Source organism: Xiphophorus hellerii, chromosome 6 (assembly GCF_003331165.1).
Source record: "Xiphophorus hellerii strain 12219 chromosome 6, Xiphophorus_hellerii-4.1, whole genome shotgun sequence".
NCBI lineage: Eukaryota > Metazoa > Chordata > Actinopteri > Cyprinodontiformes > Poeciliidae > Xiphophorus > Xiphophorus hellerii.
The window spans coordinates 18,170,561-18,182,367 of record NC_045677.1 but is presented as its reverse complement, the minus strand read 5'-3'; the positions used below and the strand labels follow the sequence as shown (position 1 = coordinate 18,182,367).

General features: G+C 37.8%; 1 protein-coding gene across 1 annotated transcript; it reads left to right on the top strand.

Moving 5' to 3' along the window:
* The first annotated feature begins 4,530 nt into the window (after window positions 1-4,530).
* On the top strand, window positions 4,531-9,804 carry asb10 (ankyrin repeat and SOCS box containing 10). The gene is given in 6 exon segments (XM_032564741.1): window positions 4,531-4,785; window positions 4,787-5,021; window positions 6,016-6,283; window positions 7,114-7,618; window positions 8,449-8,562; window positions 9,030-9,804. Coding segments are annotated over 6 exon segments (1,398 nt in total). The 5' UTR covers window positions 4,531-4,695; the 3' UTR covers window positions 9,216-9,804.
* Window positions 9,805-11,807: the final 2,003 nt, after the last annotated feature.

The following is an 11,807-nucleotide window of genomic DNA, read 5'->3' as shown; positions in this document are numbered from 1 at the left end:
TGACTGTTATTGTTGAGATAACCCATTTCAGATGTTTCTCAGTTTTCCACCTAATGACATGAAATCTACTGATGTTATCATGAGGGTGATACAGCCTCTGATGGCAGCGACTTTGCCGATGATTATCTTGGCCATTTAGGTTTTGCATCTTGCACCCCTCTCCTGCCCGGCCTAGTTGGTAGTCATCGTCGTCTGCTTTAGGCAGGCTGCTATGAACACATTATGGATGGGTGCATTAGTGAGTGATGCAGAGCTTGGGATGGCTTGCCTTGTTTTCATGTGAGAGTGCATCATTAGAAAATGTTCCACTTGGCAGGGAAGCGCGTATTAACTGCAGCCACAATGAAATGAGGTTGTGATAGATGGTTAAAGTTATAAAGGACTATTAAGTTGAAATATGAACCTTTCAATTGTCATGATGAAACAGAGGGTTATTTGCGTGGTGATCAGCGCATTGAGAGACAATTGGAATCTGCACAGGCCCGATACGATGCATTATAGGCGGAGTGGTCCAAGCTGAAAGAATACAGAAAACGTAATCATGCCTCCATGAGTTTGGAGTTACTGTTCAATTCAAGCCTCGATAAATTCATGCAACTTTTTCACCAACATTTCCATCACTGTGATGACAACTGAAGACGATTTACAAATGGTGCTCTCTGTGTAGCTCCTGTGGTGGATGCTTACAATCAAATGAAATAAACCAGCCTTGATTGTTTATCTGAGAATCTTCTAACAGCAGCAAGTTCCCAAAGCACATGTCAATGTGTCTGTTAAAATAACAATAATCACAGATGTAAATCAGAAACCAGCTCCTCAAAATGCCAGCAGCCAATTAGGGTTGCTCATTATCTATTGTCATGTTACCATGGTACCCTATGAGTTGCTGCAACACCAAAACGCAAACTTCTAGTGCCCTTTATTTTTCATTTACTGAATGTAATCTAATATATGCAAAAATGCTGAATTATTCATACCTTTTTCTCACACTTTTTTACATTAACATTACACATTTATGATTGAATTTGCAGGCGTTTCATATGCGTATCATATTGAAATATACATGGTTTTCAACATCTTTTATATATAATAATCTTAAAAGTTTGATATTAAAATGCATACAGTTCTCTTTACTTTGATACCCCCCAATAAAATCCAACGTAATTGACTTTAGAAGTACTTGTAAATGGAGTCCCACTTTGAAAAATTTTAACCTTAGTGAAATTACAATTGTTCTGTGACATTATTAAAAGTTTCTGTATAACATGATTGAGCAAATAGCATAATGAAGACCAAGAAACCCGGCAGAACATTAGATGATCCACAGCTCAGGTATGAAAATCTATCGACCATCTAACTATTAATGGTGCACTCTACAAATCTGGACTTTATTAAAGAGTGGTAAAAAGAAATCAACAAAAAGTATGGCTTTAAGTTTACCTCAAGCCATACATATAACACAGCAAACATGAAAGAAAATGATCTGGTATTGTCAGAACCAAATTTCACTTTTGGACCTACATACAAAGCACAATGTGTAGGGAAAACTAGCACTACGCACAACTCAGATCACACCATCCCCACTGTGGTACAAGGCGATGGCTGTAACGATTCTTTTGTTTCTTGAGCATTTTACGCATGAATAGAGGTTTACTGTCCAGCAGAGCAGCAACCCTAAACATACAGCCAGAACCATTACTGAGTGACTTAAATCAAAGCAACTTTATTTGTTAGGATGGGCAAGTCAAAGTCCAGACAAATATTTGACAAGGCTTAAAAATTGCTGAAGAAATATACTATTCATCTGATCTGACTGAGCTTGGGAAATTTTGAAAAGCAAGGGGAAAAAAACTGGGAAAATAAATTCATTGTCTATATCTGCACGACTTGTTAGAGGCAAAGTTAAAAAATCTTGATGGTGTAAATGTAGTGAAAGGAGATTCTAGTGGGTCTGGACACAACAATTATACATATTTTTCTATTATCTTCTTTGTAGTTTTGAAAACAAGGAATCTTTTCCTTTCCAATTCACATTAATGCACTTCTTCATTGTGTGCTACATACAAGTCTGATAAAATAGTTTGATGTAGAAGTGAGACTTTCTGACTATGATTTGTACTTTTTTTTTCTTGGCAGTTCAAAATGCAAATTAATTGCTCCCTTCAATACTGAGTTAACCAATAATTCAACACCATCTCATAGCTCCTCACAGAAAACTCACATGTAAATCATAAAACTAAGAGGCACCTGATGAATAAATGAGCACTTCCGTGCTATTATGGCATTCGACTCTCTTCGGTTGTTCTGACTCCATCTTAAACTAAGAGCAGATCCAATTGCAAGCCCATTAGCATTTAATATTACTGTAATTACTGTGTACATTTCATTATGTTCTCAGTATATTAAATGGCTGCTCCGTGTGGTGGGAGGGTTGTAGTTTAATCTCTTCCTGTATTAATGTGTGCCACAGTACTCAAAATAGCATTAAGGGCCTCATAATCAGAGGGAACTAATTGCCTATGATTGCATAAATGAAGTGGCTGGCTCTCATCAGAGGCTGCTGTTGATGTCCAGCCTCTCACTGCCCAGGGGACAGAAAGGTGGCTGACCACAGAGCAGAAAAACTTGAAAAGGCACCTACTGGTGGGTAATATTAGGAAACTAAAGATCCAATATGTCCACAGGGGGCTATGAGGGCAGGGGGTGCTGCTGCAGTTTTTTTTCTTGTCATCAGAGTTGCCTCCGCTTCACAGAGGAGGAAAAAAGGAAAGATACAAAACACGAATGCCCACCATATGAGAAATGAATTTATCGAAGTGGCTGTCTTTTTCCCCATTAGTAAGTGTTTAGTTCAGCGTTTTAAATAATTGCGTTACCAGGAATGATATTTAAAATACATTTGGGAGTCAATGAGGCAGGAAAGTGCCTACATGTTTTGCTGATGACACCCGGGCCATTTGGAAGACATCAAAGTAGAGAGGAGGTAGCCCAGATGCATATTATAAACTCATTATGTATATCATTTAAAAGGATGTACTCCAGCCGCAAAAACAATATTCCTAGTCTCTCTCTTTGGTAATGTGTGTTTTCAAAGTTGAAACTCTTACTCGTGTTCTGTTTAATGTGGCATCTATTACCAAACTGTAACATGAAATAAATGACCTTGATTTCCATACAGGAACAGTCATTAAGGTACAGAAGACATGCTGCTATGCCTCTGTGTTTTCAGATGCAAAATAAGGTAAAATCCTCTTCAATTTTCATGTTCTCCACCTGTGGCGCAATCCTTATTTTCTGTCAATATCTGCTTATATTCCTCCCGTAGGGGGGATAAATATGTGTGTATGTTTCAATGCGTTGTGGATCAAATATAACAGAGGGTTGTATAAAAAATATATATGTTAATCAACCTTTAAATAACTCAAAGGTGATTCTGAGCCACAATTATGACCATCTACGCAGCTGCTTGGTAGAGTTTCTATCACTAGAAAATGGTCATTCATCAGTCAAAAGCGATGTTTATCAGATGCCTAGTGAGTAGGCTTAAGAGGCTTAATTATGCACCGTCCCTCTGTCATCAGAACACTACACGTGGGGCAGAGTGACACAGCGGTTGCCAGTCATTCAGCCTAATGTTCTAATGCAGGGAGCCATGTGGATACACAAAATCCATTAGAGCTTTCAGGGAAAAAAACATATTGAGCAGAAAAAGACATTTTGTAAACTACATGAAGGAGCCTACAAAAGGGCATTCTGATCTAATCTTACACAAACTTTAATGCCAAAAATTATTTCATCATATGTCTGAGTTAGGCATTACTTTCTCCATTTTTGACTGGAGTCAATCAGGATTCATGGATGGTCACTATGTCACAGCCCTTAATTCCTTCCCATATTATATCACTTTACAAAAAAGATGTGGTAATTTTCTTTCTTTTTTTTGACAAATAAATTCTGAAAGGTTTTAGGTGTATTTTTATTTAGAGCTCATGAATCAATACCTAGTAGATGTATCTTTTATTGCACTTACAACTTCAAGTCTAATCTACTTGACGGACTTACAACTAAAACACTAAAAGATTTGAAGTTGTAAATGCAATAAAAGACGGTATGTCGCTATTTTCTTGCCATATCTACAGAGAGTTGTTTTTGCAAATTCTTCACTGTAAATTAGCTCAACTTCAGGCATATTGAACAGATGTAATTTGCTTTCATTTAAAATATTCTGTTGTAGCTTTGGGTGTGGGCTTACGGTCATTGCCATGCTGATGCTGGAAGGTGAACCTCTACCCCTGTCTCAAGCTGTGTAGGTGTCTCTGAGCACCTTGCACAGTTTGTGGACAACCACATTGCTGCAGCATTTATTCAAATGGTGGACCAAAAAAAAGACCTTATTTTCTTGTGACTGTTTTCTCTTGTTGAGAAAACTTTAACTTATCACTCCATGACCAACTGGAAACAAACAACAGTATGGGTGGTGGCACGTAAAATATAAAAATAGCCCAACTGGCAGGGAGGGTCTCATATCAAAACAACTCTGAACCAACCCTGTGGACAGCCTGCTAGGCAGAAGTGGACTGCAGCCAAAGCATTCAAAGACAAAAACAGATGTGAGGCAGGTCTTTTTGGACACCCTCACTCAGTCCTACATATCTTAAAAAATAAAACAACAGAACTTTTCTCTACAAACTTAGGATGTCCCAAGACAGCTTTGTCTTTTCATCCACGGCCTTGAGTTCTCTCGAACGTGACAAGGACATGCTGGAGAGGCACAAGTTACAAGACACAGCTTGCTACCCATCACCTCAGCAGCTATATCCTGAAGAAGGAGGCAATGGAAAGAGCACAGAGGAGGTCCACCTTCGCTCGGCGACCAACCGTCTGCCAAGATGTCGTCATCCACAATGCTTTATATACAGGAGATGTGGAGGCTTTGAAGCGTTTCTTTCCAAGAGGATCCATGGCAAACCTTGTCATTGAGCCACAGGGAGGGGAGATGCGCTGGATGGCCCGGGGAGAAGGTAAGAGACATTGGTCTTCAGTTGGTCTGATATGGTTTGGCAAAATCCTAACAGCTATTCTTTCTAAAGATAATAAATAACACTGCCAAAATATTTAATTGTTTAAAATTAACTTTGGTGTGCAACAAGAAGGACGCTGTCCTGATGCTTGTGTTCAAACACACACTCATGCTACATTTATAGAAGCAAGTCATGAGGCTTTATTTATAGACACCATAATGTTCAGCCCACAGTCAGGCCAAACAGTTATTTAAAACGTCTCCCTGTGACATTCCATGCAATGCTTTTAATTCTTCTTAAAATAATCTAAAGCATCTTGGTTTTCCATTTTTAAAATCCCTTTCTGCATGGCCTTTAGTGAGTTAATTAAAAATAAAGCTGCTTATATGAAATGCACTGTCATTGCTTCCCATGCCATTGCATGGCTGAGGTTCACCAGGTCAACCACAGTATCATGTAACACCTCCCTGAAATAGCTCTCGCTGCACAAACAACCCCCATTAGTGCCCCATACTCTAGAAACTAGGCGACTGACATATGAATACAATAACACAGTTAGGTTGAATATGGCTTATCTGGCACCTAAAATAAAGTGGAAAAAGCCAAAGAAGTATCGTGAAGATGTTATTGCCACTGCCAAGGCCACGGGTTGCATTCTCCAGTTCTGGAATTCTCTGCTTGTGGGCGATGCACTGACTATCCTCAGCATTGTGGAACGACGATGAGTACAGCAACCTCATTGATGCCATTTATGACACCAGCAACTTAGAAGAGTGGAAGAACTTCAGATTTAACTACAGAGGCCTCAGTAGGTTTTAAAATAACTTCTTTATTTCAAGTTAAATTGTGGAAATTTGGTGGCACTGCGATGGGGCATGTCATCAAAAACATTTCAAAAACTTAAACCTGCTGCAACATGTCTTCTGCTTTCTAACAATTCTCCTAATTTTAATACTTTATGGTACCCTAACTCTCATTTTGCTTCTGCTTATAGGACTGTGGTCTCTGACTTATGAGCAAGAGCTGACAACGCCACTTCACATCACAGCAGGTCGAGGATTTGTAGACTGCCTGAGTCTCCTGCTTCAACGTGGGGCAAATGTAGACCTGGCTCCTGGAGGCACCACTGCGCTGCATGAGGCCTGTGAAAGCTGCCAGGCAGAATGCGCCAAATTGCTGCTGATCTACGGAGCGAATGCAAATGCTGTCTCAGAAGACGGGCTGATGCCTCTGCATGTTTGCACAAGCTCTGAGTCCTTTGAGTAAGTATGAAAAATTACTGTAAAGAGGCCAACAGCATCATTGAAGCAGCTGATGAAAGTTCTCAAAAGTAGTGTCTATGATCCACATGTGCATTTTCCTTTTGTCTGGAGTAAGGAGCAGGTTTCCTTTTTTAAAAAACTTAAATAGCAAAACTTCAGGGTTGCTCTATAAAAAGGACAGTAAGTAAATGGAGAGGATAACATATCCACAGTGTAATATGGTGGTGGCAGCATCATGCTGTGAAAACACTTTTCCTCAGATGCATCCTTTTTGTCAAAATGACTTAAATTCAAAGATGAATATGTTTCACACACCTATCAGTTTTGACCAAAAAATTGGCCTTTGCTATAAAGCTGAAGATGATGAGGGGTTAAATCTTTCAACATCAAGGCTAAATCCATAGTAAACAAAGAATTGCTTTGCAAAATAAAATGAATGTTTTCAAAAGGCCAAGGGGAAATCTAGAACTAAATTTCACTTAAAACCTGTGGAATCATAATGAAATGGATGTAAAAATAATAAAAAAATTCCTCAAAATCCAAACAACTTTTGCTAAGCAGAGAAGCAACATTATTATCATCTAAGGTGTTGAATGCTTATATTGCTTACTAGGTTGTTCACTGAGGTACTAGTTTGAGACTGAGAACAGTTCAGCTTGTGAAATTTATTTAATTGAGCACATTAAATGAGAACATAATAGATTGTGCTAATGAAGGGCCACTTAAGCTCATCTGCAGTAATGTGACTGTTAGTGTATTTCAGATAAGTTTAAAGAAAGTTTGGAATCCAGTGATCTAATTTATCTTGCTTTCTGTTATTCTGTTGGCAGATGTGCCAAGTATCTCCTTCAGTATGGTGCCACAATTAACGGTTGCACTCTAGATGAAGATGATGCTCCGTTACACATCGCAGCCAGGCACGGCCTCCACGACCACGTTGAGCTCTACCTGCGCCACGGAGCGGCTGTGGACAAACAGAACGATGAGGGTCTCACACCTCTGAATGCAGCCTGTGCACACCCTCAGGAGATCAAGGATCTCGAACGTTACTTGAAGGTGTGCCAGATGCTGCTGGATGCGGGTGCTGACGTCCACACTAAGGATCAGGACAAGCACACTCCTTTACACATGGCTTGTAAGAATGCCAATCCAGACGTAGTGGATCTGTTGCTTGCTAAGGGGAGCTCTGTTAACAATATGGACTATGGTGGAGAAGCTCCTATGCACAACATCCTGAAGGTGGTTTGCTACAAGGTCTCCCATCATCCTGAGAGGATTGTCCGTGCTCTGCTCAACCATGGCTCCATTCGAGTCTGGCCTGGTGCTCTGCCTGTGGTAAGAAACAGCTACAAGCATCTGTGAATTAGAATATTATCAAAAAGTTATATTTTCAGTAGTTATATTTTTTAAAAATGTATTAGGTGTAATGTTGATACATGGCAACATTTCTTCAGAGCATTTATTTCTATTTTGATGATAACTGTTTAATACCAATGAAATCCCAGAAATCAGTTTTTAGGATATTTAAATATAATGTCAGCGTGTGAATGTGTGAGTAAATAGTAAATAGGAAATTGACTGAATGTAGTGTGAAGTAATGTTGGGTCCTCTAGACTCTATACCATTTACCTTTCATATGAAGAATTTGTTATTGTAAAGATTGTTATTTCATCTTTACAATAACAAAAATATTACTGAACAATCAAGTCCAGATTCATTCTTATAGTAATGTATAATAATTTAGCAAGCCAGCAATCTGTGCACAAATAATCGATACACATATGTAACACCTAAAGCGTGACTTTTGAAACTCACTGCAGACTCTCACAAAATCACATTCAAATCATTACCATTTTATGCCACAACACAAAGTGTGGCACTCTCTGCGGGAAACAGACTACAACTATCAGTGAACCCACGTGCACTAGACAAAATGCCTGGTTCCTAATTAGGCAAGTGTTAATAGGAGATTAATTAGCACTAATTGCATAATTTCCAGTTAAACCCCTGGAGGGAAGACCAATCTGTTCATTTCACAAGTGTTTAATTACTTTATTTCTTCAGTTCTACAGTCACAGAGCTCGCTCATGAACTTAAATCATTGCACAAATCCTATCGTTTTGCTTTTAGAGCTTTATCGTGTTTTTTTTTGTTTTTTTGTTAAGGTTTTGAAGCACTGCTCAGAATCTCCGCACACTATCGAGGTTCTCCTGAATGCCTATAGTCACCTGAAAGTCACACACACATGGGTTGAGTCTGTGCCTGAAGATGCATTTAAGGCAAGTTGTTTAAGTTATTAACTTCATAGCACAGAACTTTGTGGTTTTTACTCTTTTAATAAATGTTTTGTCTCTTAACATTGTTTAATTTAGCTGTTTTAGTACTTGCACAGCCAAAGCATCTGATAATGATTCACAGCATGACCAAAGATAATATTTTCAAAGCGCTTTGCATGTTTGTGAGATTATTTTACCGAAGAGGCTTTTGATTTAATTTAATTCGGCTTATCCTCATGATGCCAATTAACAACATATGTCTTCTTGAGGCACATTACAGGAAAATAGTTCCTGTAATGGAATGCATGGAATTGACATACACTCAAAGTCAATTCCATGCATTCCAATTTGTTCCTAGTCATCAAACAGTGCAGTCAAGTTCAGACTTTTATTATTTGTTATAAATAAATGTTTCCTTTTATCAATGTAGCCATTTTGATTTGTGTTAATTTGTGTTTTCATACATTTAGGAGCACAAAGACTTCTATGAGTCCATCTTCTCCTTAGCAATGACTCCTCGGTCCCTGCAGCACTTGGCGCGCTGCAGACTCAGGAGCTTTTTGGAGGGCCGAGTTCACAAAGTGGTCCCAAAGCTTAATTTGCCCACCTTCATTAAGGACTACCTACTCCTGAAGTGCAGAGGATATGTGCACTGAAAGAATGTCATATTAGTAAGAGTGGTGGGTGCAGCTAGATGGTTTGTCTGTTTAACTTTTAAATTAAGTTTTATTGACTCACAACTAGATAATGACAGCTTGTTCTGGAGGAAGAAGCAGCTGCTTGTTTTTTTTTTTTTTTTGCAATCACTTTTAATCCAGATCAACTGTTTCAGCACAACGACTGGGGTTTTTCCACCACAAGAGGGAGCTATAGACTATAACTGATCAAGCAAGAGATGGAGTTCTTATTTTTTGTTTTATATTTTGCTCATTTAAATTTATTTATTAATTTGCATATACAGATAAAGAGAATAACTTGTTTGTGATTTTATACACCGTACCCAGAAATTATGGCCTGTACACTAAGGATTTCCATAAATATTTGTATTAGTACTGTTTCTGACAGTAATAAGAGATTAGGGAAATTTAAGTCAAAATTAGACTTACAATAAAATAAACTAATTCCATAATGACCAGTGAATCTGCTTATTTGATTGACAAAAAATTGTATCTTTGTATGATGTCAGTTTTTTAAAGTATTTCTTGTCTTCAGATTGTCTTCAAATTAAATGTCTCTGTTCCATGATGCAGAATTATATTTTTGCAAAAAACACTAAACTAGAACATAGGACGTTTACTGTAAAAGAAAATAAGTATAATGTCCTATTTAAAACTTATAGATGGACGGACGGACGGACAGAGACAGACAGACAGACAGACAGACAGACAGACAGACAGACAGACAGACAGACAGACAGACAGACAGACAGATAGATAGATAGATAGATAGATAGATAGATAGATAGATAGATAGATAGATAGATAGATAGATAGATAGATAGATAGATAGATAGATAGACCATTGCAATTCATATTACCAAATTTTACACAAATGCTGGGGTTTAATATTAACTGAAATATATGTGTAAAACGGTTTCTTGTACCCAAAGTATTGCACAATACTCTGGGTACAAATATTGTACTCAAAGTACAGTACTTTGTTTACAAACTATTGTACCCAAATAGCTGGGTACAGTACTATTTGTACCCAGCTATTTGAGTACATATAGCTGGGTACCCAGCTGTAGCCAACTGCATTGGTTATAGCTGTAGCTAACTGCTTTGGTTACAGTTGCATTTCTAAATTCCTCAGTTTTCTGAGAAGTTTCTGGTGAGTGTCGTTGAAGCCATGATTTCAGTATAGACTGAACCTGTACAAGGTGTCTGACAGAGTTGTCAAGGACCCAAATAGCATTCACAGAGAGTTTCAGAAGGACCTGGTAAATGTTTATACTGTGCAAGACTCCACTGTTGAAGAAAAAGGTTCTTGAAGCTTGTTTAAAGTTTGATATATAGAATTTAGCATTCTCCCAGTATTTGGAGAATACCATCTGGTCAGATGAGTCTAATCCTAGATCTTTAGATATCATCGCAAACACCATGCTTAAAGAAAGACTGGTTCTGCATATTCTACGTATCTGCTGAGCTAATTATACAAGCTAATTCTCAGTGCAACACTGGTAAAAATGCTGTTAAAGGGTTGATAGAGGAGAACTGTTGTGATGACTTCCTGAAGGCAGAGTTTCAGAAAGAGCTGGAGTTTTTAAAGAGACAGAGGCTCAATTTCAAGGTGTTAAATATCGAGGTCAATTTTCTTTTAAGTCATATTTGACATACAGTACAGACCAAAAGTTTGGACACACCTTTCTAATTCAATGGGTTTTCTTTATTTTCATGACTATTTATAAGGCAAGAAATCCCACTTATTAACCTGACAGGGCACCTATGAAGTGAAAACCATTTCAGGTGACTACCTCTTGAAGCTCATCAAGAAAATGCAGAGTGTGTGCAAAGTAGTAATCACAGCAAAAGGTTGCTACTTTGAAGAAACTAGAATATAAGGGGTATTTTCAGTTGTTTTACACTTTTTTGTTTAGTGCATATTTCCACATGTTTTATTCGTAGTTTTGATGCCTTCAGTGTGAATCTACAATGTCAATAGTTATGAAAATAAAGGAAACTCATTGAATTAAAAGGTGTGTCCAAACTTTTGGTCTGTACTGTATATAGCATTTTTATAACAACTGAAGGTAACAATGTAACATGATCAATGGCACTATGTGCCTGGAAAATCACATACTTTCCCTTTAGCTTGTTTGTATCAATTCCTACGTTTGTCAGGATGACTTTGTTGCTGACAACTAGGGTAGATTTTTTCTGTCAAAATAGAAATATTTAAAAAATGTTCTGTAGGAAAACAAAATTACATTTTCAATACTTATTTTACCCATTCTATATACTGCACAGTGTTTTAATCACTGTTGACCTCAAGTCAAATTAATCAAATCTTTTCTTTTTTCAGTTAGTCAAGACCCAAAATAATGAGAGAAAACTTGAGTGAATACACTTACATTTCCTATTTATTTAATATAACTCTCTAAGCTGTATGACTTGGGGCCAAAATTTTGGGTATCTTCTCACAATAGTCAGGTTTATAGGCCACCCTCTTCAGATCTTCCCACTTTTCTATGAGACCAGGGATCAGATTTTGTGATGGGCATTCCAAACATTGACTCTTTTGTCTTGAAG